The 22,561-nt window shown below is 43.7% G+C and overlaps 1 protein-coding gene across 2 annotated transcripts in view; it reads left to right on the top strand.

The window, feature by feature from the left end:
* The window catches only part of GRIK4 (glutamate ionotropic receptor kainate type subunit 4), a 441,993-nt gene extending 426,887 nt beyond the window's left edge, over positions 1-15,106 (top strand). For both annotated transcript variants that reach the window (XM_037841751.1, XM_037841749.1), the window contains 2 exons: positions 11,133-11,251; positions 14,629-15,106. In XM_037841751.1, coding sequence (XP_037697679.1) covers positions 11,133-11,251; positions 14,629-14,985 — 476 coding nt within the window. In that variant the 3' untranslated portion in view covers positions 14,986-15,106. The remainder of the gene's footprint in view (positions 1-11,132; positions 11,252-14,628) is intronic.
* Positions 15,107-22,561: the final 7,455 nt, after the last annotated feature.

Raw genomic sequence — 22,561 nt, forward strand, 5'->3', positions numbered from 1 at the left:
TAAGGGCAAGGATCAGAGCCTTGCAGGGAACCCCAGATGCTCCCTGTTGACCCTCCAGGTCTAGACTCCAAGCTCCAATGGGCTCCAAGTAGCTCTCCTCTCTTCCTTCCCATTAGCCCCAGATGCCCCAGGCTTTCATTTCCTTGTTAAACTGATCCCACTTGATCTGGTGCTCATTTTCCCATGAGACTCATTACTCAAGTTGATACCATCTCTTTCATCCCTGACCCCTAAAACAAGCCATGGGAACTTCCCTTGTGTTTGCTTACTTATTTGTCTAGGTTTATTTATGTATGCTGCTAATGAAACAGATGGAGGGAAGCAGAATTAGCAAACACAGGGAAGGTGACACGGGATCTGGGTGCCTTAGAGTTTTCACACTCAAGTGTCTGGTTTAGTGTCTCTCCTGTTGTAGAGGTCACCCAAAACCCACTGGATTCTTTCCATCCTTCTTCTTATCCCCCTGAAAATGGAGCTCATCAAACTGTTTACCCTCCTGCATGTCTCAGTTTGTTCTACTGACAGTCACTGGGATGGTTCTCCCCCAAAGCCAAGGTCATGGGCATTGAGTCAATGGACTCCACTACAGAGATGGCCTTGTTGTATACAGTATGAAGCATCTTAGAGACTCAGTTTCCTTCTCTGGAAAATAGACATAATAATAATAGAGGTACTTTTAATAACACCTTCTTATTGGGAAAATTGAATGAGATCACTCAAATTAGGCACTCAGCAAAGTGCCTAGCACAAAGTCAATGGGAACAAATTTTATGCTAAAAGCTAGACCTAAAGGAGCAATTAAGGCACAAGAAGAGGTCTGACAAGTGTCCACAAGTCACAACTATGCCTTTGTACCCTGTGCTCCTTCAAGGCTGGATAGGTCTCTGAACATCAACACATGGCATTTATTTTGTGTCTGTTGACATTTGTCCCCATAGACTATGCACAACTCAAGGGCAGGGACTGTGTCTTGCTCATTTTTGTATCCTAGTGCCCAGCACATTGCCTGACATCAGTATTTGAAGAAAGAATGAACAATTGAATGAATGAATGAATGAATGAACAAGCATCTCCAGGACCTCCAGACTAGGTACCATTCTCACTCTCATCCTCTCTCTGTTCCCTTCCAAACAGGAACCCTGCCACCCTGGGTGTTGGCATGGAAAGCATTCACATAGCTCCACTGCATCCAACAAACATTATTGTAAATCACTGCATAGCAGCCATTGCTCTAGGCTCTGGGATTTCCAAAAAGGGATAAGACATGGCCCTGCCCTTAAGAGATTTAGACCTAGAAAGAGGCGCAGCTGTAATGGTTGCATTACAGCTGGAGATGCTTTATTAGCGCTCTAAAGAAAGCATTGTGAAACCGAGAGGAGGGAGTGATTAATTCTGATGAATGGTGAGGGAAGGCTTTACCAAGACATTTGGCCTGGACCTTGAAGCATCCATTAAGAGCCGCTGCTTTAAGAATGTTGTGGAGCATGATTTCTTACCATCAGAAATCAGATGGAATAAGTAGGACAAGGTTGAAATTAATACTGCAAACTCATATGTCTCAAACTTTTCCATGGAAGGAACTTGTATAGCAGAGGAGGCTGAATGTGTGCTCTTGGGGGATCTGGGGACATAGTATAAAGCAGCCAGTGCACCATACTTGAAATGTCCTTAAAGTCTTCTGTTGTGTCCTAAAAATACATGTGAATTTTGCATCTTACTCTGTAATAGAGGTATGTTTACTTAATTTGCTTTTCCCACCCAAACTCAAAGTAAAATTAATATCCCAGAAAATGCTCTATAATCATCCCCTTAGCTTTGCATATGCCTTGGCTTGACAACACTTCAGGAACCTGGTTTGAGAATACAGGTGTAGACATCCAAGGATCTGGGGAGGGATGTGGTATAATGGGAGTGCTTGCTGTGGGGTGGATTCTGAGCTCCTAGTTGAAGGTCTCCCATCCCAGTTGGTGGCTTTCACATTCCCAGGGGACAATCATCAGCTTAGGAAGGACAAAGAAATTACTGACTCCAAATTCCAAAATATATTCTTACAATCTATAACAGACACAATATTCTTTGAAATCGAGGTGTTGGTTGTTTGTTTGTTTTTTAATTGTCTAGAGAAGGTGCTTTAGAATGCAGAGGTTAACACCTGAAGAAAGCTGGGCATAAAGTTTACACTAACATTAGAGAGTGAAGAAAAGAAAAGCCAGACCGCCAGTCTGCCAACCAGATAAGAGGATGCCTTGGCTAGGGGAGGGGAGCTTCTGAGCAGGAAAGGATATGTTAGGGTGTGCTGGGTCCCTGGGAAGGAGCCTGGCTCCTTGCTGGGAGATAGAGGAAAGCAGATAGAACTCCTAGATTAGTCGGGGTTTCCAAAAGTTAAAGAGATTTTTGCTTTCTTCTCGAGTTTGGTAAGCCCCAGAAATATGTGTCGTGTCACAGTGGAGGTGACATGTGGGTACCCAAAGCAGGGAGGGCCCAGTGACAGGCCTGAGTTTACCTGAGCACCAGACACAGGGATATAGGAAATCTGGGTGGAATATAACATAAGACCAGACACCTACTCCCCACAGGCCATGACACAACCAGCCTCCTTTGCAACCTCACAACTGAAATGCATCCTGGGGAGAAGAGGGAAAGGAGAAAACCTTGGATTTAGTTGAGCTGAAGCCTGAAATGACTGAGAAGTCTCAATGTTTTTCGCAATCAGGTGGATGTGGAAATTGGAGTTAGAGATTAGGTTCATTTGTAGGAAAATAAAATTATAATTTTTGCAGAGTTGTTGGCTTTGGAAATTCATCACCGGTGCACAGAGTTTGAGGAAGACTGATCTGACCGTGGAGTTTCAGGGTGGACGGAGAGGGGAGACAGGGAGGGAGCTCAGTGTTCCAGAGAAGATGGAAGGAGTGAGCAGGAGGCTTCTCTCCACTCTGCATTTTGGGACTAACTGTTCCCTGGCACAGAGAAGAGAACTAAGCAGATGTAAAGGGGAGATAAACAGCGGAAGTCATCCTACCCGGGTTCCAAATGCTTCAGAAGATGTTGGCGTTCTATCAGCCAGCCAGTGGTAGCTTGTCTATGCAGTCATCCTTTGGAACAAGAGGGTGAGCTCTATTAATATGCAGTAATGCCCAAGAGGGAGGCTGTCTGGAGGACGCTATGCAAACCGCCATAAAAGCCAGGGCTTCGGCTGCCATCCCAGCCGCAGCAGCTAGTGCCAGTTTAATGCAGTGGCTCCTTCTTGCCATGGCTGGAGCCCAATCCCACATTACTCAGAGAGGCTAAACGTCTTCCTGGCCAAGTGAAATGCCACGTGACCTCCTCCGAGCCAGGCGAGAAGCACTAGTCTGGAACAGGAGGCGCCATTGCTTGGTTTCTCTTTGACAAATTAGCCATCCAGACTCGTTGCCCAAGACACTCCTTACTGTAGCAGAATAACAGGACCAGGATATCCTGAAAGAGCTCCTCCTTTAAGTCTTGAAATGGCCCTGGGGATGGAGCCACAGGAACATTATTTTTTCCTTGTGTCCCAAATTGAATGGAATGCAGTAGTTTTAATTTGCTTCCCAAAGCAGCTCCTGGATGATCTTCCTTTTTGATGACTGGAATCAGCTGGCTTTAGCATCTGCTTAAGGAGCAAGAACAATATGGAACAGACAGGGAGGGGTGGAGGTGAGGGGAGATATAAGGGGGTCAGGGGATCCTTTTGTCAAAGACCTGTGAATCTGTAAGCAGCTGTGGGCACTTTGTTTTCAATTAGAATTAACCAGACAACTCACAGTGTCTAACATAGTCCTTTAGTGTTTTGTAAAGCTATTAAAATGCAAGAAATTTCAAAGAAAACAATCTGGTGCTACCTCACTTCTAATCCAATATTAACAGCTCAGACATCACTGCCAAGCTCCAGAGAAGAATCCTAACCCTGGGGTGATGATGCCTCCAATCCTGAGTCTTTTTTGCCAGGTCTGACTTGGCTCTGGTGAGAGCCACAGTACTACCCCTTCATTTCTTCTCACCCTGTTCCTTTCCCTGCCTGTAACTCAGTGGCCATCCACCTTCATAAACAGCTAAAAAATGAAACGGCAGATCAGGTAGAAGACTGGAGAGTTACAAAAAGGAGCAGGCTCCATTCCAAACTGTTTTGTTTTCCTCAGCCTTTTCTTTCCAAAAACACTTACTTTATTTATTTATTTTTTCACTCAACTCCCATAAAAAGAAATATCAATGCCGGCTTCCCAATTCAAGAGGATTGGATTGCCGAAGGCTTTGCAGAACAATTGCTAGACAAAGAGGTGGTCGGTGAATTCCAAGGAAATTAAATATCTTTATCTTGAAACACCCCAGCTCACGATCTTGTGGGCTTCAAAGGAACATAAATACACCACCAGGCCGTGAAAATTAGAGTCCCCTTTCAAGGATGGGAAAGAGGCCGTGGCATTGACTCACAAAATCCTTAGAGAGCAGGAAGTCTGGCACAATGGGAATGAAAGCGTGAGACATCTTAGCAAGAGTGAGGGTATGTGATGAAAGGAGGGGAACTCTGAGGACATTTTCCTCTCTCCTTCTTCTCAGGGGTCCAGCCAGGTTATCCTGGTTCTCCGGTTTCTCTGGATAGAGGTGCGGCTAGAGACCAGAATGTGGGAGTTTAGAAGGTGTCTCAGGAAGATGCTTGCAGAGGAAGCCTCTCCCCAGTCAGATCTGATTTCTTGCTGAGAGATCGAGAAACTCCTGTGGGGTTGCCAGAAAGCATGGTCAGGCGAAGAGCGAATGATGGCCCAGAGGGTCTGCAACAGAGAAAGCGGGAACTGTCAAGATTGGGGCTCAACTTTGTCTGGAAACTGAGCCAAGATGAAGTCAATAAATCATTGATTCAAACATTTGATGTAATGTTTCAAAGAAGAGAAAGGGATTTTATAAGTTGACTATTGGCCTATATGTAGGACCCTCTTGCCTAGTCACTCCGGGGGTTCCCAGTGGTGAAGTTGGTCTTTGGGATAATTTGAGGTTGGTAATCACAGCACTGTAGCAGGGGCAGACGGGGAGCCCCAGGGAGAGGCGGCACGGGGCAGGGATTAACGTTCAGGCTCAGTTTGGATCCAGGCACTCCTCCTTCTCAGCCACGTAACCCTGGGCAGTTACCTACCCACTCTGTGCTTTGGTTTCCTTGTCAGGAAAATGGAGGAAGAGTGGTGCATATTTCATAGGGCACTTAGGATTGACGCAAAGTGTTAGCGTGATAACCTTGTACACGGTAAGCTGTCATGAAGGTCAACTTTATTCTTATAAAGAGCGTTAGCTTTGAGGTCAGCGTGATCTAGGATTCACATCTTAGCAGGAAAAACGAGCAACTTTCTTAAATTCTACACACTTTTGTTTCTTTAACATGAAGCTAGGAAGGTCTGCTTTCTAGTGTTTTTAATATAACTGAAGGGGACAGCAAATGTTTAAAACATGAGGTACTTGAACTCCTATTTTGGTAAATAGTAAAATTTAGCAAATGCCTCTCCCAGCTCTCTTCTATTTTATGCTCCTTCTTTTTTTCTATCACTCTCCACAGCATCTGCTAGGTCTAATAAATGGATGGCACAGTGGATGTAAGAAGAAATGGCAAGCTTACTATTTCACAGTCCTCAACAGCGCAAACACAATGAGTCACTGTTTAATTTCTGGGAAGGCCCTACAGGTCAGCTTACACACGGGCACATGAAGTTGCTATTTACAACAACCAAGTTCATGGAAATGGGACCATTTGATACATTTGCATGGCTGTAGGTGAATGTGACTCTGAAATAGAAGGTGCTGGAGAGACACGTTGGCGAGTCTTTCTTGTCAAATGCCTTTAACGTGTGAACATTGAACAGAGTGTCACACCTAGCATAGTGCTCAGCTTGTGGAAGCTCTTCATTAAGATTTGTTGTTCAAGGTCGAAGAATGAATTCTTCATCGCTTGATGGGAACGTGGTACTAGTCTGTCAGCATCTTTTAACCCCAGATGCTCTGAGCCTACTACCTCCAAGGTTCCTCTTGGCCTCCCAGGCTGCAGCCTCTTTGTTCAAAAGAAGCTGCCCCTCTGCATCTCAATTGTACATTTCCACAGGGCTACCAGGAGATGTGGAAGGGTTTTAAGGCCCAAGACGTAAGTGCATCTGAATCCTGGATATGAACCAAAGGAAGAGCAGATGGGTGGGTGGGTGGGTGGAGAGTCAAAGCTCTTTAAAGGTATTCTCTTCCAGGTTGCCATTCCCCTCTATAGTTCTAGAGACAAAGCATGTCATTCATTTGCATTTGCGAACTATCATTTGCATTTGTGGGCAATCTGTGAGTGACACTAAAGTTAGTATTTAACCAACCATGAGTTTGCGAGGAGAATTTTACTCTATTTCAGCTAATGCAGCATGACTGCTGGCTGGGGCATCGTGGGGACTCATAGACTCAAACTTCAGGAGAAAATCTCACTTTTAAAACCATCTGTCTGGATGGCTTACGTGTGGTCCCATCTGAAGAAGGGAAGGGAGGGGATGATTAGATGGCTTCCCAGCACCCCTTGCAGGTGCTCCAGCATCTGTGAGCGCCAAGAGGGTTTTCTCGTCAGCTGGAGGGGGTCCACGTCAGAGGCTCCTTCTGATTAATGGCTGCGTGCTGTGGAAGGCGTTTGACTTATAGGAGATGACTGATGACAGTGCTAAATGGAACTGCAGCACTCTCCTAACACTCCCTTCCACTCCCCGCTCCATCTGTTTCTCGGCTCTGATTCTGCCAGCAATCTATTCTTGCTTCCACTTTCCAATAAGTTCCTAAAGGCTGGAATGGTATACAAGCCTCGCTTCTATGGGGAGGAGGCCACTCCGCCAGAATTGGCTCGCTGGAGCCAGCACTCTTGATTCACACGCTGGCCCTAATAGGCGAGGAGCCAGGAAAGGAAGGCTGTGGGGTGTTTCAGTGACTCATGGTTTCTACCAGAATCCTGTTAAAACCTCAATTCCTCCAAGAAGCTTTCCCTGATCTAATCCAGATCCCATGTCCATTTATATCCTTCCCCTACCCCCATCCTGCCCTGGACTGGGTAGAGTCAATCCACATAGTGGATTTATCCGTGATCAGTCCCCTTTGTCAGCCACTCAGCGCAACTTGGGGCCATCTGCCTCCATGACCAGGCTGGGAGTGCTCATTTTACTATTTCAAATAAAATTTAATTGGGAATGAAAAGTACAAGGAAGCACTAAGTATTCAAGGATCATGATGTATATGACCTACACTCAAATGTTTGGAAGATGGATAGATAGATGATAGATAGATAGATAGATAGATAGATAGATAGATAGATAGATGACTGATAGAGTGATACAGCAAATGTAGCAAAATGTTAAAATTTGGTAGATGTGGGTATCTTGGTAGGGGATATGTTTGGGTTCTCTGTATGGGTTTTGTATTATTTTTGCAGCTGGCTTGTAAGTTTAGAATTATTTCAAAATAAAAAGTTAATTAAAAAATTAAATTAAGGATAAATGCATATCACAGTATGGGTTCCAAAGCTTTTGATAATGCATGCCCCTACATCTGGAGTGTCTTTATACTGTTTCTTAATGCTTATTCTTTCAACAAACATTTATTGAGTTCTTATTATAGACCAGGCACCACAATTGTGAGGTTACAGAGTTGAACAAGACATGGTTCTTACCCTCAGGAACTCACAGTCCAGTGGGAAATACAGACATACCAACTTAAGCTAATATTTTATGCAATATGTTGGAGTCATACATGGTGTGTTCGTGAAGCATAAAACAGCTGTACGTGACAGAGTCACATAAGATCAGAGAAGGCTGCTGCAGCCTGAGCTGCAGTCGAGGTTCACCAGGTGTGTGTCTGGCGGATGGAGGGGAGGGTAGTTTCCAGGCAGAAGTGCGAACAGGAGAAGAGGCATAGGAGCTGGGAGCAACCGTGATTCGTGCTGGGAACCATGCACAGTTCTGTGTTGCTAGAGGAAGTGTCACAGTTGGATTTTGCATTTCGGAAGGATCCCTCAGGCAACAATCAGGGAAATAATTTTGGAGACTGCTTCAATCGTCCAAGCCAGAGATCATGGGGGCCTGAACTAGGGAGGTGGTAGGAGGAATAGAGAAAAAAGTAAGAAATTGAAAACTATGTAGGAAGTAAAAACATCAGGACTCGGTAATTGCCAGTGCATGGAGGAGAAGCAAGAGACCAAATGCGGGAAAATGAGAGGATGGGATCCCAGAGCAAGCAAAGAATTAAGAAGATTGGAAGAGAACAGAGACTATGATTGTATAAAAAGCCAGAAAGGGGGTATGGTTGACAATGGCAAGTGCTGAGAGAGCTGGAGTAAGCTCAGCACTGGAAATGTTCCAATGAGTTAGAAACAAAATGTTCATCGGTGACCTTGGTGAGGGTTGTTGTAGTGGTGCAAGACGAATGGCATGAGATGAGAAGTGAATAGGAAGAACGAAAGTAAATTTAGAACAAAATCATTTTCTCCTTTGGATACAACAGACAGAGAAGGTAGTGCCTGAAAGCTTTTCAAGGGTCCAAAATTGTGTTTGAGGTCTGAAAAAAAAAAGTATTGGTTTCAAAATGCAAAAAAAGGAAACTGTAAAATTAAATTATGACATGTTCAATTAAATATCTCCAAAATGTAATGTTGTTTCAACTTCATTAATTTTTAAATTTCATATTCCTAAAAAGTTCATTACATTTAGAAACAATTTTTTGTTAGATTTGCTCATTTTGCAGACATCCCCTTGTATGCACTATGCTTGCTGAGAAATCACAGCCAATCATAAATTGTTTCTTGCTGCTCAGTAATATCAAAGGCAATATTTTAACAATGCACTGAACATAAGGTGGGTACATTTTCTTCTATTTGCTTTCATGTGAGACGGAGCCTCCAAATGTAAGAGTGTTAAGGGCTTCAGAATGTCTTAAAATAGTTCTAATATAGACAGCTCTTTCTAAAAGCTTGGCCATGTGTGGAAGGAGAAAGAGTGTTCACTAAACAGAGTTGGAGCGGGGGGAGAATTTTTCTGTTTTTCTTTAAGAATGGAGATACTTGAGTGGAGCCAGTAGAGAAAGAAAGATTGAAGGGGTGGGGTGGCATGGTGACCACTAGAGGCAGGGGAAGCAGCTAGAGCCCAGAAGGTAGAATTAGGCCAAGAGTGGAGGAAAAACATCTGCTCTACACAAACAAGAGGGGAGGATGGGGCCCTTCCAGGGGAGCCTAGTCATTTTTGTTGCATCACTACAGTCACTTGGAGTCTTCTTTTACCTGCACAGGTAGTCATCCTGAAGAACACAGAGGTCCCTTCCCTTCCCTGGGGATCTCCATCCAGACTCTCTCCACAGAGGCTGGCTGGAGAAACTAGTTCATCCAAGATGTTCTTAGATGTGCATCCTACTATTTCAGTTCTCACCACCCCTAAACCTGTGAGCTGGAGCATCTGTCCCCACAACCCCAACTAGATCCTTGGAGCATTCCCTTGTTGGTGTCCCAGTTGTGGCTGTTTTCCTGTGGTCTCCCAAACTCTCAGTCCCCCCCCGCCATGCATATGTTCCCATGGTCAAAAACCTTCCATCCAAAGAGCCCCAGATTGAGAAGCAGGTGTTCAAATGAAGCCAAGAAGGTAGAAATCTACCCCAAACCTTATCTACTGTCCCTTGGCATTGAGTTTTTGAATGATCCACTGTTTCAGTTATTCACGATAGAGGATCCCACCTGCATACAAGTACTTGAGTTGACTGGGTGGATCTGCACACCTGAGTACACAGCCTGCCTGAGGCATTCATCATGTTGGCCCTTAAAGCCATCGTCAGCAGGTTATTAGTGTAGGGAGGCACTGCTACCTAGCTCTCTTATTTTAAAAAAAAGATGACAGATGTCCATTTGGAGCTTTGTGAAAGAAAACCCAAGGCTACTTGAAATGGCTCAGTAAGGATGTTTGTTCCCAGCTTTGCAAGGTGTAGAAGGTAGTGTCAGACTTCTGCTCCTCAACTGTGGCTCATCACCTAAGTGTGAAGTTTGCTTTCCCTGACAATGACACAGCTCCGTGTTCAGCGATGACACTACTGATGGAACACTCAAATGTGCAAGTGTTCCTGAAAAGTACAGGATGTAAGCTATCCTCTTGACAACTTCCTAGATAAAAGATGCTTTTTGATTTATGATTGTGGCCCCTGTTTAATCAGGGTTGCATGTGTTTATGATGCTGCTCCGAAAGTTGGGTTTCTCTGATGCCAGGGAAAAAAGCACACAGCCTATCAGTTCAGCAAAGCTTAGTGTTAGACTTGGAATGAAACAACCATGTCATCCTACAAATATTTATTGAGTATATACACTACATGCCAGATGTTAGGCAATGAGGATACAACAGAAAAGTGTGCCTGATTTCAAAGGGTTTAAAATCTAACTAGTACAGTGCTTCCGAAAATACCCACTTGCAAACTAATTTTAGGCTGCCTGGAAAAGAATCACTTGTGAAGCTTATTTTTAAAATACAGATTCCTGGGCCCTATCCCCAGAGATAAGGATTCAGTCTATCTGAGGTAAGAACTGGGAATTTATATTTTTACGAGTTTCCCAGGCAGATCTGATGGCAGCCTGGTTTAAGAGCCACTGTTCAGGTGGGATAAAAAGTTTTACTTCCTAAATCAGTGTTTTTAGTAAACATGTTGACATAGATAGGTAACTATAATTTTTCCTATCCATGATTTGGTCAAAACAGTTGCTTTACACCATGCAAACATAATATGAGGAAGATTGACTAAAATTTTTTTTGAAACTGCTAGAATATACAGGTATATTGGTGTCATGTCTCTATGAGCTAAATCAAATTGGGCAGATCCCTTCTCTTAAGAGGATCCTTACCTCCCAACCCCTGGCCCCCTTTTGTAGACTTCTCACCAGCTTTATCCATTTGCAACTAGATTCCCTTCCCCTTTTAACTCCAGCTAATGCTGCATTTTTTTTCCAAAATAATAATTAAATCTCCTTAATTGTGTGTCTAAAGCATTTACAAGACTCAAGTTCTGGTCATTTAAATGACTTTCAGCATGTTTGGTAGAATGATGATATCTTCCTGCCCCTTTACCCTATTTTTTGTCTCATTGTTTTCTTACAGGCCTGGGAATGGAGAATATTGGTGGAATCTTTGTGGTTCTTATTTGTGGCTTAATTGTGGCCATTTTTATGGCTATGTTGGAGTTTTTATGGACTCTTCGACACTCAGAAGCAACAGAGGTAAATTTCCAAAGGGATGCTGCTTGTGGTGTTGGTAGATGGGACAAAATTCACGTGCCTAGACATGGAGAGAAGTCATTTCAAACAGAGCAGATGAAATCCCACACGAGAGTGGAGATCCACACGCTGGCACGAGGGAAAAAGTTCCAACCCCTGGGTTCATGCTTCATCGCTTACTAATTATGCAGCCACAGAAAGACACTTAATCTCTCTGGGCTTCAGATTCTACTTTGAAACAGCCCAGAAAATAAAATAAGATGTGAAAAATGCTCTATAGACAGTAAAGTCCTATACAACTATAATTTAAGGTATAATAAAGAAAAACAGGTGAAAGTACCAGGCTACTAATGGAAAAGATGACTCCAGTCCTTCAATTTTGAGTATGTTTTTGGCTCACAGATAAAGATACATAGGGAACCCTAATTCATGTAAGCCCAAGAATTATGGCTTCCTTCTCGGGAACTTTGAATAAATTTGATTCCCCAACCTGTGGTTTAGAGACCAGGTTAATATAAACATCAGACAGATTGAAGAGCCCAAGAAGAAGGAAGAAGACTCTATTCCACTTTCCTTCCATTCCCACCCCAAAGAAGGAACACAACTCCCTACATATGCACGGTATTATTAGATTTGTAAAAGTACAATAAATAGCCTCTATCTCAATCTCCCAACTCTGGGTCTGCCTAAAACCTCCTTCCCTAATTGCCCCTGGAGAAAATTCTCCCAACTGTACAGTGTCCCTATAAATGGATGGAGCCCAGCCTCATATGGGACCTCCATACAACACTGCTTGTTAGTCTTTTGCTATCTATGCTCAACCACCTTTCCCATGCCCCAAAAAGAGTTTCCATGCCAACACCCACTCCTCAGCCCCTTCTGCTCCTTCATGCGCAGAGGTTAATTTTACCTCCCTTCTCACCAAGAAATCTGGAGTGATAAGCCCCAAATTAACCCCCCCCCCCCACTTATAAGCTTACCACCTCCCCTCCTTTCCTGCAGCTCAGGCGGGAGAGGCTCCTGCCCACTCCTCGTCTCTGCTCTGAATCTCACCTTCCCCCAGCTATTCTAGGAGTATCCTCTTTCTCCTCTGTGTTTTTCTCTACCTGCTCTCTCCCTGAAATCCATAAATCAGCCCAAGTTTCTCCCATATTTAAAAATACTAGCAATACTACTATAGCTCTTCCCCTATCCCTTCCCTCTTCCAAACCAAGAGGATCCCACTGCCCCAGTCTCCATGTCCTCGTTTCCCATTCAGTCGTCAACCCAGGGCAGTCTGGCAACTCCCCATCCCTCAATGAAAGGCCCTCTCAATGGACAAAAACCAAAAGAGAACCTACTGGACCGTATTGGACCTCAGTGTGTCCCCTTGACACGTGGACAGCTCCTTTGGAAGCTGTCTCCTGCCTTGTCTTGTGTGCCACCAAGCTGTCATAGTTCACCTCCTACTTCTCTCTCCAGCTTTACTGGCTTTCTCCCTTTACGCATTCCTTAAATAGAGGTGGTTGTGTTTACTTATTCCATAAGACCTAGTTCAGTGGTTCCCTTCCCTGCAAAACCGTACCCAACCCTCACGCCTTCTCCTCTGGACCATTCCCCCTCCTTTCCACCACCACTGCATAGAAAGTCTCTGCACAGAACACATATACTGTGTTACAACTGTTTTTCTGTTAGCCCCCCGATTAGACATTGAGCTGCTTGAAAATAAACTGTCTTATCTCTCTGCATTTCCCTTGCAAAACACAGTGCTTGATACAGAGCAGTCAATAAATATATGTTGAATTATACTATTATCATATGAAATAAATTGGACAGGTGTTTTCCTTGTTATAGTTATTATTAGAAGCACAGAGAAGTTGAGTAACTTGCCTGGATTCTCGGGAATTAGCAACATCAGTGGGTCTAGAATCCGGGTCTCAAGTCCTAACCTGAGTTGTATTCCATTATGCCACACAGCCTCTCTGTAGTTGCTTCCGGTAGAGGACCTGTGGACATTTGGTTATTCAGTTATTTGACCAAGAGCTCACCAATGGTGGGGATGTACATTGAAAACTTCAATTCAATTTGGTGTTAGAGCACTCCCAATAGTCGAAATGAAGAGTAAAGGCTAAGCTAGCTAGTTGACTGTGGTAGAACAATTGTCCCTCAATAGATGTGGAAGAAAGAACATAAAACTGGGTTTCAGAAGTCTTCTTTTCTCATCATCTCCAGGAAAGTGTCCTTTCTAGCATAGAGTAGAGAACTGAACAGAGCATGCATGCGTTTTGGAGTCAGGTTGGGGTTCAAATTCTGGGTCAGCTTTTTATTAACCAAGTAATTTCTGGCAAGAGATGTAACTTCTCTGAGCCTCCATTTCCACATCCATGAAATGGTAATAATAGACTCTGCTTCTTACCAGGTTCTTAAGAGGATCCTGTAAGTAAAATGCTTATCAGAGAGCTTGGCAAATAAATGGTGCCTGTAGTAGTAGTCGAAGAGGTGGTAACAGAAGGGGGTGGAAGTAATAGTAGTACAAGTTCATGATTCTTTACCCACAATTCTGAAACCTCAGAAAGTCCCACATTTTCTGTATGTTTAATGCAAATGCATTTGGTGGCAAAACTTGACTTGAACTGACAGGAGGGTAACGTTTATGGTCTGTATTTATCTTGATGCAAATGTATATGCATTTTACTACAGAAATATTAATGTGTTGGAGTACAGGGACTTCCCCAGACCCCACTGAATGTGATACACAATATACTACCTGTGCATTGTATTTACCTTCCGAAGAGCCGAAATATTCTGAATTCTGAAACACAGCTGGATCCAAGGGTTTCTTCCTTGCTGTTGTTTTGGTTGTTATGATTATTAGAATGCACCATCTCCCACCATAATCAGTTGATTAAAAGACATGAGAATCTTGAGCCTGAGAACAGAATGTTCCTGGTGACAAGTAGCATTTTCAAATACCTGTTAAGACTGACATGCAGTGGAGGGGGGTTATTTGTTTAACAGACTCTAAGGTCTAAATTTAACTGGGGTCAATAGATGAGAATTTCAGGGAGAGGAATCGTTAAGGCAGTAGGAGGAAGAAGCAGTTAGCAGTTAGAAAGGTGCAAAAATGGTATAAGCTCCTTCCCAACATAGTGAGCTGACTGTCTTCGAAGGTGTTTAAAGCCTGGACAACCAGCTGGCAGGGCTGTGATGGAGCGTGTTTAAACATTAAGTTGGGGGTGTGGCAGGGAAGAGAAGGATTGAAAGGCCTTCAAGGTTCCTTCTCTACCTGGGATTTTATGACTCAGCGACACCCACTCCCTATAGACCCGCAGGAGACATGCGGGGGTGGGGAGGGGGGCTGGTTCTTTGAGGCTGGGCTGTGACCCCCTTATCTCCTCCAGGTATCCGTCTGCCAGGAGATGGTGACCGAGCTGCGCAGCATCATCCTGTGTCAGGACAGTATCCACCCCCGCCGGCGGCGCGCTGGGGTGCCGCAGCCCCGACCCCCCGTCCCCGAGGAGCGCCGGCCCCGGGCCACGGCCACGCTCAGCAACGGCAAGCTGTGCGGCGCGGGGGAGCCCGACCCCCTGGCTCAGAGACTGGCCCAAGAGGCCGCCCTGGTGGCCCGCGGCTGCACGCACATCCGCGTCTGCCCCGAGTGCCGCCGCTTCCAGGGTCTGCGCGCGCGGCCGTCGCCCGCCCGCAGCGAGGAGAGCCTGGAGTGGGAGAAGGCCACCAACAGCAGCGAGCCCGAGTAGCCCCCGCGGCGACTGGAGACTGCCAGGCCAGTGGGGAGGTGGGGAAGGGGTGCTGGGCAGGCGCCCGCGGTCTGCGCGGAGCCGGGACTGGGACCGCGTCGAAACTTCTCTCCGCATTTTGGATACAGTACCTTGACAAAAAGATCAAAGAGCCTGACGCCCCAGCCAGAGACAGCACCCCTGTCGGTCGGGGAGCGGGGTCCGCCTTGCAACCAATGGCGAAGGGACGCTCCCCCTCCCAGGCACACGGGGCCCCTCTTCTCCCAATGGGCCTTTCCCTCCCACCAAAATAACATGGGATCTGGGCTGGGGGGGGGGGGGGGGTTGGTCACTGCTTAACCAGACCTGTCCAATAAATGGATGGAATCATCAGTGGAATTTCCCCCCAGGAAGGGGCCATTGTACCCTGGATCTAGTTCTTACAGAAAAAAAAAAAAATTAAATTCAACAGGGAAGTTTTTCTTTTCTGGATTTGTATACTTTTGTTCGTGTTCTTTTCTTTCCCCTTTTCTTTCCTTCCCGTCTTTCTTCTTTGTCTTCTTCTGGGTTCTGTTCATTTGTTTTCTGCATTTTGGAGGGGGAGGCTGGGGTTAGGGAATGGAAGTCTCAATAATTTCTGTTCCTTTTTATGAATTTTAGGATGTGGAGTCGGCAATGCATAAGATTTCAGGTGCTGAACTCTCCTTTCTGGGTGGCGATGAGGGGAAGGGGATGTAGGAGAAGGGGTCTTGAGAAGAATGAGATGGAGAGTCTCAAATAAAAGCCCATTAGTGTAACTTGAAAAAAATGCCAAAAACCAATTAACCCACAGTCTACTCCAAGAAGCCTGGAGGGGTTTCAGGAGTTAATGTGTCTTCTTTCTTTCACTTTCTGACTTTCATTATTATTAGATTTGATTTGGTCTTTTGTGACTGTGATCTCTGAAGAAAATAGACAGTTGGGGGGGGGGGGAGCAGAATGTGCCCAGTGTCCTGGGACCTGGCTTAAGGAGCAGCATGGGTGGGGGTGGGGGGTGGTTTTCCCATACTGTGACCTGGGCTTCAGTTGGCAAGTGCTGTTCCCAGACAGGAGGGATGGGGTGCCCCTGTTGGTGTGCTGCATACTTTGTCAACTGCATTGCTTTTTAACCAAACTCATTAGCTGCCTGCAAAGCCAGACCCCCAAGGTTTTCATGAATTGGGAGATTTCTTGCAACTAGATGTGAGACCTGGTTGCAAGTGTGTGTGTGTGCGTGTGTGTGTGTGTGTGTGTGTGTGTGTGTGTGTGTGTGTGTTCATTAAATGGAAAGACCTAAAGTAAGCAAGAATTTGCCAGGGAGAGAGGTGGAGTCTCATAGCTAATCTGCAGGCCTGGGAACTAGGAACTCTTGAGTCCTAACCTCACCTTGGGCAGTAACCACCACCACTCAGCCACCACCATGTGACTTTACACAAAGCATTTAACTCCTCTTCCATCCACATAATAGGAGTTACCGATGCTTTCCAGGTTATCACGATTGCTAGCTAGTGCTTTCCTTCAGAGATGTTTGCAGGGTCCTGAGCACTTGCTTGTCTGATGAAAGGGAAGAGGCTTCCCAGCAGCTGCTTGACCTTTGCTTGGCTTCACCTGTTGGGAGTTTCAGGCAGAGAGCAAGTTTTCATTTTCTGACAGAAAACAAATTCTATGCAATTTCTGATTGTAAACTTAGAAAATTCAGAGGGAGAGAGAATTAAACAGCTGCTACTACCACCTCCACCTCCACCACCACCTTGAATAGAACCGTCCTTGGATTGTTTCTGTTCTGAATGTACTAAAATAAAGACGTCTTTGGAAGATGATGAGCTTATTTCCATGCTTTTGCTGTTTGGATAGGTTAGCATCCTCTTTGTGCAGGGGTGCAGGGGCCAGTTGGTATCCCGATTATTCTTATAAAGGACGCCAGTGTGGTCCTAAGCTGACCTCTTTTCTTTCATGAATTTGCATCCTGGTTTTTCTTTTTCCTCTTCAACCATCAAGCGACAGCCAGCTGTGCAAGATAATTAAGTATTTTTTTAAATCTTGCTTCAAGCCTAGTGGAGAAATGTGGAGGAGGAGGCCGGCGGACCCCCAACCCCAGTGGTGTCACACTGCTCTCCATCCACAGCTCCATCCCTTTCTTCTGACAATGTAGTCCACACTGTCAGATCACATTTGGGGGGGGGGGGGGGGATTGTTTTTTAACATGTGTTTTTATGAGCAGGATATCTTGATCAATAGCAAACTTTTTTTAACGGATTAGTGAAGTGAATGTCCCCATGAATCATTTATAAAGTCTGTTTCTTTCACCATGTGGCATAAAGACAAGACTGACAGCAGTAGACCGTTTCTATTAGCTGTTGAGACCATCACTGCACCTCACTCAAGCTGGTGAGTGAATTTGTAACCAGCTAGTTTTCTTTCTTGGTTTGTCTTCACTTTTTATCTGTTGGTTGTTGGCTTTCTTTTCCATTCTGTATTTTCTATCTGACTCTGTATACAAAAGCAATTTTTTCTTGTCTGTTTATCTTTCTTTGACTGGAATATTTACAATAAAACAGAAACAAACCCTGAAATGTTAGTGATGGGTGAAAGCGGTTTGGGTTTGGAAAGTATGGTTGGGTGTGTCCAATATCCAGGCCACTCTAAAAACAAATAAAAATATAAACCCACTTTGTGTCTTCCCCTCCACCTGCCCTGCTCTCTCTGGCTCTCTCCACCTCCCTCTCCACTCCCCCACCCCTTCGGCTCTTTGTTTAGATCCCAGAAAAGTCTAGGTAGCTGGCTTCTTTCAATTTTTAGCCCTTGGAGCCTGAGCCAGTCCCCCCTCCAAACGGATACACATGTTAATGAAGTCCAGCATTCGTAGGGTTTTGTCTTCCTAAATGCATTTACACAGAATAGTCATCTATTGATACCCAGAGTAACTCTAGTCAGATATCACTCCAGATTCCACTGGGAGCTTGAAGATTACATCAATTAAAATATAATACTTTGCTTTATTTCTTTTAATTGCTTTGCAGGTAGAGACCGTCACAAGATCTCTACCTCAGAACCCAGGTGGGGTGTAAGTTGAGTACCTAGATGGCCGAAAATCTTTTGGCTCCCTCTAATCCAATGTTCATATGAGAATATTCATCCTGGGAACTTGCCAACCGGCCCTCTTATTGGTTAGGTGAGACTGAAATATCATGATAACTAATCCGCCTGGGGCCACTCTGTGAAAGGTGATTAGTTTTGGATTCCAAGGAGTTTAATTTTCTTTTGGAATCCAAGGGGGACTTCCCCCATGGTGTAGGAGTCAAATACAGGAGGCCAGAAAAGGCTGGGGCATTTCAGACACGGCAGATTGGTGGCTTGAGCAAAGCCTGGGAGAACCATTTGCAGCCCTCCAGCCAATAGGGTGGGTGCCTCGAGGTAAAATGGGCTGGGACTGATAAGGGGGATTTGATTCCCTGACTGGTCGTTAGCTCTCTTGTGTGGTAACAAAGGGGGCTGTTCGGAAAATTCAGAGAAGGAATCCTTTCACAAAGCGTTTGCTTAAAGCTAGCACTTCCTATGGGGCCTTCTCAAAGAGAAATTAAACCTATGTTGCCTTGAGCCATGAGTAATTCCCATGCCTTTCTGAGGGCTTTCTCCTCACCAGCCCTGCCCAAACCGAGTGCACTTAGCGGCTGACAACCTGATAATCCGATGGCATGCCTCAAAGATTGGTGATGACTTGCATCCAGAAGATTCTTCTCATAGAGGGAAGAAAGTCCTAACCGGTATGGCTTCCAGAGAAAAGAAACCTCCTGGTGTTAGAACTGAAGGAGTCAGTAACCCCAGATGAGGGAAGTCTTGTCACTGCTGATAGAATATTAGCATTCAAATTTTATTAACATAAATATTGAATGAAAAATATGAATACTGCCAGTAAACAAATAGCAGAACTAGTGCTGAAATCAAGGAAGAAAGAAGTTTAGGAAGGGAATAAAGTGGAAAAAAACAACAGCAAAACACCTCAAAGATCAGAAACAATAGAAATGTTTAGGCCCCAGGAAAAGGCAAGAAGAAATTGAACATATAATATGGCCATATATTAATTAAGGGAATGCATTTAAATATTTCACTATCTTAGATTTACTGAAACATGTCAGGGAATCCGTGCATTATGACTGATGGAACATCTGGGGATTTTACCCTATTTACAGGTTAGACTATGTAGAATATATATTATAGAAGATGGAGGTCAAATGTGTAAGTGCAGAACAAATTATCTTCCTGCTAGAAAACTACCTAAAGAATCCTGCCACTCTTCAGTATTCCTTGTACCTAATCTAATAATCTCTCTGATTCTGTCAAAGAAGTTGGAGAGGGAAATAGGAATCAAAGACTCTCACCTGTTAGCTACTTTTTCATAGATTGGTGGGTGACCTTGAGAGAGTATTTCCCAAACAGCCAGCAACACATTAGGTGCTGTGGGAGACAATGAAGAAGTAGAAGGGACAATCTGTACCCTGCCTGGGAAGACAAAACTTCCTGTAACAAACAGTGAAAGAAAATAAGAGTGCCGGTGTGTACAATTTGGAATCTAAACCCCATAGAAATTCAGAGGTGCTAAAGAGTCTAGGTAGTTAAGATAGCAAAGGAAGACCACAGGACTGTTTGTGTCTCTGGGTTGTTAAAATTCTTTTTTAATGTCTGGCAAAACAAGATTTGTTTATTCTCCCTTGGAGTGAAATATGGTTAATTCACGTTGACGGATTCAGCACTCCTCTGATAAAAGTTTGTTGTTGCTGTTGTTTTGTTTTTGCTCATTGCATTACTTTTTGAGGAATTCTGCTTCTCCCTGCTTGCTGCCAGCACTGCTGAGAGAGTTTCACCACTCTCATTTCTGGGCTTCTTTAAGTTGTATTGGTGGAGTAGCTGCAGAGACAAACAGCCGAGCCCTACAGAATGCAGAAAGACTACCTCGAACAGGCGATGAAACTGTATGAAGTGGATTATGTGCACTAAAAAACTAAAACGATCATACTTTTTTTTTAATTGGGGGAGGAAAGTGAATACAGAATGAAGGTGTGGAACCAATGTAAAACATCAATACAGAACTAAATCCCCCAGTTTCTGACATATAGGAAAATTTAGAACTATTTTCCTTTTCAGTCCATTAAACCATCTAGTTATCCACAGCACAAGGAATCAGCCTGGAGAGTTATTCTACTTGGATTGCTCTGATTAGATTCTTATTAGCTGTTTCACTAAAAATAAAGCAGTGTTACTTCCATGTCTACATCATCCATAATCATACAGCTCCGAGTGTGCCCGATAAAAGCATTTTAAATCACTAAAACTGGGTCAAATGTGAGGGTCAGAGGAGAAAAGCCACAGGCAGTAAACAGCACAGGGCAGCCTTGCACACTCTGCAGGCCCTCAGGGGTCATGTGCAGTTACTAAACACTCGCTTGTAGAGGATCAAATGAGAAACAGTTCTGTAGAGTCTTAAAGTTGTTTTTCTCTTTGCTGTTTCTTCTTTTTCCTTTTTAAACAAACTAAACCATTATGTATGTATATGTGTGTCCGTGTGTGTATATAGGTGTGTATGGATGTATATGTCTGTATAGGCAGGTATGTGTGTATATCTGTGTATGTGTGTATTTGTGTATAGGTATGTATGTGCATGTCTGTTGCACTTTATATAGATCTGTAGGTTCCTGTCAGCGGTCCTTATGTCCATTTCAAAAAAGAGGAGAACACTTTCCATTATTTCAGTCTTTTTCCATGCTCCTGGATAACACTGCTGGGTTTAGTCTTCTGGTATTTAGTGGCTTAGTTCTCACTGAGTGTGGGCTTTGATGTAATTTTATTTCTGAGCCAGATATATATTAGATGCATGAGGGAAAAGGTGTTTTTCCCCATTTCCAGTTGAGCGCTAAGATGCCTGAGTTGACTTCGTAAAACCTATTCCCCGTCTATCAGCTGCAAAATGAAGTTCCTCTAGCAATAATAAGTGACCATACAAAACATTCTGCCGATAGTGTTATTGAACAAGAGCAACGCAGGCAGACTTTCATTGGTACTCCATACTTAACAATAGTCATGTCCATTTTAAGCAGAAAACAATTTTCAGAAGGTCAGACAATGCAATTGTTCAAATTTGAATGGTTAGGTTGGCCACCAAAGTACAGAATTCAGAACAACATTTTCATTCAGCTAGTAGATCTTTTATTTCAAACAAAATGGCAAATTTGCTGAGGCTGCCATTATTTCCAGAGGAAATAAGGCCCTTCCCCACTCTCCCCTGATGATCTTCCAACTTACTCCTCGCTGCAGTCAAACCATACCACTTACTACTCTACACTTATCTAATTATCCCATGCTTTTCTACTTCTATGCCTTTGTTTTGGCACTTCCTACCTACCAGAATACCCTTCCCAGTCGGTTGTGCATTACCAAAGCCTACGCATATTTAAGGCCCAGCTTCAACACCATTTCCCCTGTGACGTCTTCAAAGATTCCCATCTCCAAGGGAGTAAGGAATAACTTTCCCCTCTCCTGAACTTTCTCAACCTGTTTTTATGACCCTCATCACTTTGTACATTAAATTATACATCTTTGACACATTTCTTGCCCCCAATACCTCCACCTACCAGAGTAAGACCTTTTGTAAAAAATACTTTATTTGTAAAAAAAAAAAATTTTTTTTAAAAACATTTCCAGACAAAATAAAGGAATAGGAAAAACAAATATTCTGAAATAATTATTACTTATTTCAGAGTAAGGTCTTTAAAGTACAAAGAAGATGCCTTGTTCGTCTCTAATTCTGTCAAAGTATATGGGATTCCTGGCATATATTTGATTCCCATGAATGAATGAGGCAAATTCCACTGAGAGCAAATGTACACAAAAATGCTGCAGGTAGGAAAGTGAGTGGCGGGGATAGGCTAATACATTCTTGATTTAAAGCAACTGTGCAAAGGACAACTTAATAATTTATACCAAGCAAAAATGTAACTTCATTTATTTTACTGGGCATGAACCTAGTGGGAAGAGCAAGCTGATATTTGTAGGCTGGTGGGGAGTGGGTTCCAATTGGAAGGTACAAGGTAACATTTTCTTCCAGTTTTCTACATGCCTTCAACATAGATTAGAAAAATTCAGCCGCCTGATCCCAAGCCAGCTTTGGAAAAATCATCTCCATTCTTTCCTCATTATCCTCAAAAAACTGACTTCTCCTCCAAAATAAAATCACCAAAACTTGGTTCATGGGCTATCCATTTCTTTTAATATAAGTCCATCAAGGTAGTGCTTGATGAGAACAAATGCAATCTCCTTTACCAAAATAATCAAAATCAACTTCAGCTTCCTCCTTACTGGCCAAGAAAACAGAAGAATTTGCCCTTGGTGGTTTGCTTTTAAAATGTGAAAACCATGAAAGTCTGAAGGGCAACAAATTATAGTTCTAACATGTAGAGTGGTTACCATACTGGGAAGTCTGGCCAGTTTTGATGAGTTTAGAAAAATAATGCTATTTTCCTAAGTGACTAGTATTTAGATCAAAGAAAATGGAGGGGAGTTGAGATGGAAAAAAAACAAAAAACAA

The sequence above is a fragment of the Choloepus didactylus genome, chromosome 6 (assembly GCF_015220235.1).
Source record: "Choloepus didactylus isolate mChoDid1 chromosome 6, mChoDid1.pri, whole genome shotgun sequence".
Taxonomy (NCBI): domain Eukaryota; kingdom Metazoa; phylum Chordata; class Mammalia; order Pilosa; family Megalonychidae; genus Choloepus; species Choloepus didactylus.